This window comes from Lathyrus oleraceus, chromosome 6 (genome assembly GCF_024323335.1).
Source record: "Lathyrus oleraceus cultivar Zhongwan6 chromosome 6, CAAS_Psat_ZW6_1.0, whole genome shotgun sequence".
Classification (NCBI taxonomy): Eukaryota; Viridiplantae; Streptophyta; class Magnoliopsida; order Fabales; family Fabaceae; genus Lathyrus; species Lathyrus oleraceus.
In genome coordinates this window covers 292,212,516-292,218,797 of record NC_066584.1, presented here as the reverse complement: position 1 = coordinate 292,218,797, position 6,282 = coordinate 292,212,516, and the positions used below count along the sequence as shown (strand labels likewise).

At 34.9% G+C, this 6,282-nt stretch overlaps 1 protein-coding gene across 1 annotated transcript; it reads right to left on the bottom strand.

Moving 5' to 3' along the window:
* Window positions 1-377: 377 nt before the first annotated feature.
* On the bottom strand, window positions 378-2,386 carry LOC127093573 (pheophytinase, chloroplastic). The gene is made up of 5 exons (XM_051032524.1): window positions 1,886-2,386; window positions 1,620-1,731; window positions 1,255-1,355; window positions 987-1,175; window positions 378-901 (listed from the first exon to the last, which is right to left on the bottom strand). The coding sequence occupies exons 1-5, from the start codon at window positions 2,320-2,322 to the stop codon at window positions 520-522; spliced, it is 1,221 nt and encodes a 406-aa protein (XP_050888481.1). The 5' UTR covers window positions 2,323-2,386; the 3' UTR covers window positions 378-519.
* Window positions 2,387-6,282: the final 3,896 nt, after the last annotated feature.

Below are 6,282 nucleotides of genomic sequence, written 5' to 3'. Positions count from 1 at the left end.
CGATCTAATATCTCACAGTTATCTTAACCTTTTATTTTATTATTTATTTCAAATGTAATTTCAAAAAAAAATACTAAATTTTGTTCTTTTAATGTGCTTAAAACTTGTTCCCAAGATCTTATGCCCATGAAAGATTTACTCGGAAACACATTATCAAATTAGATCTAAATATTATCTTACAATATTTATACCTATATTTTAGAGACTAAATTGGAGAGGGTGGTAACTTAAAGACAATTGATAGTTTCTTCAACAAACAAAGGATCACAAGCCCTTCAAACTTTACAGCTCCATGTGAGCAATTCTTCAGAATTCAACATGTCCTTCTAGTAGAGAGATGTGAGGTAACACAGTAATAGTAAAAAAGAGACATGAGGTTTAAATGAACACAAACAATCTATAAATAACACAGATACACAATCTATACATATGGAATATATGTGACAGTTTTGAGATTTGAGTCATCAAACAAAAGGTTTCAACAACTTATGATATGATTACTGCATGTGTTTCCTTTTCCTATGAATTTGAAAGAGTAGCCAGCCAGGGAAGCAGTTTTTCATGAACTAACTCAGGCCTGTCATCATGAGGACAATGTCCAACCCCTTCAAGTAAGAACAGTTTAACATTTTCTCGTTGCGAAGGCAAAGAAGAAAAGTACTTTCCAACAGGTCCATCAATTGGAGTAAACGGATCATCATCTCCCCATAAAAGTAAAATAGGCGACGTGATTTTTGGCACCAACTGCAACGGAGTAGGCCCTGGCGGCCCTGTTACGATCGATACAAACGCATCTAATGCCCCTTCATCATTTGCTGGTTCCCTAATGATCTCCACAAGTTCGTCATCCACAGACTCCTTATTTCCATATACTGAACTCAAGATGTTCCTTAAATTCTCTCTGCATTTAAGCAAAATGCAATTCTAGTTTGCTTCTTCAAAAATTATAACGAAATAATGGCTTAACCTTGAGTGAGTATTACTACCTTTGTTTAACGCGCTCAAAAATTGCAGAGGCAATTCCCTTTTGGTTCAATAAAAAATCAATTAGCCAAAGCAATGGTAGTAGTAACTTGATCCTCCAGTCATCAACAATTGCTTTGTTGTTCATGCCACCGGAACAATTTAACAGCACAATTCCTCTAACAAGAGTTTCACTTGAATCTGGTTGGATCCTATACAAAAACATGTTTCTGATGCAAACTCTATTATGTTTAACAGTTTGACAGAAAATTAAGAAAATGTCAAACATACATGCCTGAAGCAGCAGCAATGAGACAAGCAAGACTTCCAACCGAGTTTCCTATTAGCACTGTCGGCTTCTTAATAACTTCGTCCAAGAAATCCAGGATCAACTGTTTGTGTCGAATAGTATACCAAATACAAGTTAAGTTTGTCACAGTAGAGTTAATAATTGTAGGCAGTAATTTGTTTTATCTATAAACAAAGAGTTAATACTAGGAACTCAGACACACAATCGTGAGAGTTAGGGTTCGAACCCTGGTGTTAGCGTCCAACTAAACAATATCGATTTTTGTCGGTTGAGTTAGGATTGCGCAGACAGCATTTTTTAACTAAGGTGTTAGAATATTCAGTGAAAATATCAAAAGATAAATTACCTCAGCCCATGTTTCCATGGTATATGAAAAGCCTGGGGGCTTATCTGATGCTCCAAAACCAAGAAGATCAATAGCATAAACAGTATAACTCTGAGACAATGTCTTTATATTCCTTAACAAAACAAACACAAAAAATACTTATTTTTAATGTAACAACAACATAACACCACAGTCACACAAAAAATATACTAAAGTGATAAACAAAGATAATGGTATTTATATATATATAAATAATGAGTGGATGAGAACTCAGAAATAAAACATACCTGCGCCAGTGAGGAATGGAAGCACCAAAGCCATGTACAAGTAACAAAGGAGGGTGATTGGGCTGAGGAGAATCTGAATCAGAAGAAACAAAATAGTTTATGGAATACTGACCCTTCCACTTCCACTTAAGGCAATTCTGTTTTATCTTTTCAACCTCAGATAAGGATTCAGAAGTTTCTGTGGAAGTAGGAGAAGAAGTTGATTTGATGATGACACTTTTGCTGTTACTACTACGATTAATAGCATAACCACCATTGTTTTTGGTGGTTAAGTTGTTTACTGGATGAAGATAACCATGAAGAAGAGAATTATTTTGTGTTGTGGTGGTTCTTGTGGATAGGAAGAAGGTTCCATTGTTGTTGAGTTTTTCAAGTTGTGAAAAGCGTGTTTGAAAATTGAGAGACCCAATTGAATGGACAGCACTTGTTACTTCCATTTCTGGCTACGATGCCTCTGAATCTCGCTTGTCTGCACTGTTTTGTTTTTCTTGCAATAAGCTCTTAAAATGGGCTTAAATACTTAAATTACGAGGGAATTTTTTAATGTATATTAGTGAGACATTACTTAAAAATATTAAAATGTTTTTAGATTTTGAAGATATATCTTCGGACGCATCAAATATTTATTTAATTTTAAAATATTTCAGAAATGCATCTTCAAATTCATTTTAGATATGCATATCCGAAAGATATTAGAGTTTAAATTGCGTCAGAACTCTTCTCCTTCCTCATTTAAAAAAAATCAAAGTTTGCTCAAATTCTCTCAAAGTGTTTTCCGTCAATCAACTCTAAAATCAAACAGTCAAGTTCAGAGGTTCTTCAATCAACATCAAGTGCATCAGAGACATCATCCAAGTCTGAAGTAAATTCTAAATATGTAAGATTTTTTTATGTTTTGAAAAGTTTTTGAGTTTTTGTGTAAATGAGTAAAAATTGATGATTAAGGCAAGAAATGAGTAGAAATTGCATGAATGATAGTTTAGACATATTGTAAAACATGTTTGTTGGTTGAAAATGATGATCAAACCATTATTTTTGGGGTTTGCATGTCTGCATTGCTGTCATTGACGAATTTGAAGAGTTGTAGAAAATTTCAGAGATGCAACTCTGAAATTTTTCAACGTTTAAGTTTTTCAGTAACTGGAGATGCATCTTTGAAAATTAGCAGTTTCTTTTATTTTTTTGTTTCTCTTGCTTGTAGTGTTGCTTGCTTGCACTAATTGTCTGGTTTACTTACATGAATTTTGGCTTATAGACACGATAGACAAATGCACAAGAAGATTGCATAATATACATTAGTGCGGCGGGAGAAGAGTCAGGTTTCGGAGGTTCATATTCACTCTAGCCATGTTAAGGCATCTACTTATAGGGCTCATGTTTCTCCATCTTCTTCTTGTTGGTGTAAGCCCTAGAGGCCAATACTTTTGGTACTTGTATCGAATTATTTATTAATAATAAAAGATTTTTTTTTATTATGTTTGTTTAATAAAGTTCCTAGAATAGCTAGTCCGTTTAATGTATCAAGTGTGGCTTAATCATCAGATCACATTAAACATAGGGACACTATTCTTAAAGTATCTGTAGTCGAGCTTTATTGTGAAGTGGGATAACATTAAAGCACTAAGACTATTATGTATATAGACTGATGATCACATCTCATGGATCATGGATAAGGAGTTATCAAGTCTTAAACATAGGTATGAATATTAAGAGTGATATTTATACTGAATTGACCCGCTATGAGAATACTATATAGAATGTTATGCAAAGTGTCATAAGTTATTCTCATGGTGATAATGGTGTATACCACCCTTCGATCTGAAACCACTATGGACCCTAGATGTAGAGTCGAGTGCCTTATTGCTGATCAAACGTTGTCCGTAACTGGATGACCATAAAGACAATTGATGGGTACTCCATGAAGCATGCTAAGCGACATGAGTGACCTAGATGGAATTTGCCCATCCTGCGTAACAGGATAAATGTCTATGGGTCCAATATTGAACTGGACAGGGATGACACGGTCTATGCCTTGTGTTCAATATAGACATAAGGGTAAAAGGGTAATTATACACATAAGTATTATCACAAAAGGATTTGTCAGATCACATGATATTATTTGTGTCTTGGGTAGCAGTGATGTGTTGCTAGATACTGCTCATTGTTTATTATGTTAAATATGTGATTTAATATAATTACCAATGCCGCAAAAACCTACAGGGTCACACACAAAAGGACGTATTGATGAGAGATAGAGTAACTAAGGAACATCGTAAGGTACGGTGCACTTAAGTGAATTGTAGAACATCGTAAGGTACGGTGTACTTAAGTAGAATACGAAATATGGTAAGGTACCACACGCTTAAGTGATTTTGGCATATTATAAGATATGGGCCACATACACTTAAGTGGCCTTCTTAGCTTGCAGCCCACACAAGTGGTTCTATAAATAGAACCCTTGTGCAGAAGCATTTGTGTAGTTGCAATTTCATTTCTCTCTCTCTCTCTCTCACTCACTCAAAACCTTCATTTGTAGCAGCTAGCACTAAGATTGAAGGAATCCGTTTGTGTGGACTGAGTAGAGGTGTTGCCATCGTTCAACGTTCGTGATCGCTCCGTAGATCTGCATCAAAGGTTTCAATCGTCACAAGAGGTAACGATTCTATCACTGATCATTCCCATTCGTAAGGATCACTAAAGGAGAAAATTTTAAATTCCACTGCGTTTTGGATCGCTATTCTCCTTCAGTGGTATCAGAGCCACTTACGAAACCATGCATCTGATAGTTGTTTATTTTATGTATTAATATGATTAAAAGATAAAATGAATCAAAGAATAAACGAGTAATTAAATTTGGCATCATGTGTGTACGATTTGGATGATTGATGTTGACTATGCTTCGGAATCCGACATTAGTATGGTGAAGCAGCGATACATCGATCGTCCATAGGTTACGCAATTGAGATCGATCAAGTTATATATATGATATAAGTAATCCTGATGCAAAATACGGTATATATGATATAATGTTTCTGTTTCGTTCATTCAAACACTTAATGGTTGTTTTCCTTTGAGCGATCAATGGTCGTTTGCTTCTTGATCCGACATTAGTATGGTGAAGTAATGACCTATTGATCAATCATACTGAATCAACAATTAAGGTGTGTTTGACAGTCTGAAATTGGTGCATTAGGGTTAATGACGGAACAAGGGTTGTGCTGTCAAAGAGTTATGAATTGAGGGTCTGTTGGATCGCTTATGTTGACAGTTTCAAAGCGCTGATTTTGGCCGCGTGACATTCGTGATGGGCCTGTGACGGTCGTGACATGCTTTGTGACGGTCGTCACATTCACAAAGTCTATATTCTCTGTTTTTCATTTTTGTGACCGGGCAGCGGAACCCCGGTTAACTCTGCGTAGTGTGATCGGTCTCCGAAATTTAATTTGGTTTTAATTAAATAAAAGAATTAAAATTAATAATAATAATGTGTTTATTATTATTGTCTTGTGGTGATCGGTTATGGCCTTAGTTTTCCTTTATTTTGTTTTGGGATTTTAAAATACGACCTGCGTGTCGTGCCTCTCTTTTAATCTCTTAATGTAACTTCTTTTCTCATCTCACTCTCTCGTATGTAAAACGAGTTTCTTTTATGTAATGTAATGTTATGAAGAAAGAGAAGAATTCAATATCAAATGAGGACAACCTTGAAGATCTTGTTTGGAGAAGCTTAGATCGTTATTAGGTTAGCTTAGATTCTCTCATTGACTTGGGAGAACAATTGCGCTAGGGGCCATAATTGTTTCATTATGTATGTTGATGCATGTGAATGTATGTTGATGCATGTGAGAGACGATTTATATGATAAATAAGTCGGTAAGATCAGAATAATTGCAAATTCCCTCTAATTAAATATTAAGTTTATGCTTTCCAAGTTTTAGCACTCATCAAGACTAGTATCGGATAATGTAGGGTTCGCCTACGCGAGGTGCATGTTCTATATTAGTAAGGTGCGATGGGATAATTGTAATATCCAATTGTTAAAATAATGGGTCAAACTTAACTAAACAAATTATAATAAGATTATATATGTTTAGAAGCAAGAGTTGGAAATGATTCATGTGATGGATTGGAATAAGGAGTTATTCACCCAACTAAAATATTCGAGAGTTGTATTAGATACAATTGGAAGAAGTTCCTACCTAAATAACATAGTTTTGTGTAATCCGCCTACGCGGACTTAAAACAAAGTGAAATGTGGATCTCGACCCACTAGAAAATCTTCCAACGGGATTTTCTGAATCAAATGGTGAGGGTCATTTGTTTTGAGTAAAATAGTGGGAGCATATTTAATTAAAGACCTAATTAAATATGTTATTGATACTTATATTTTCATTATT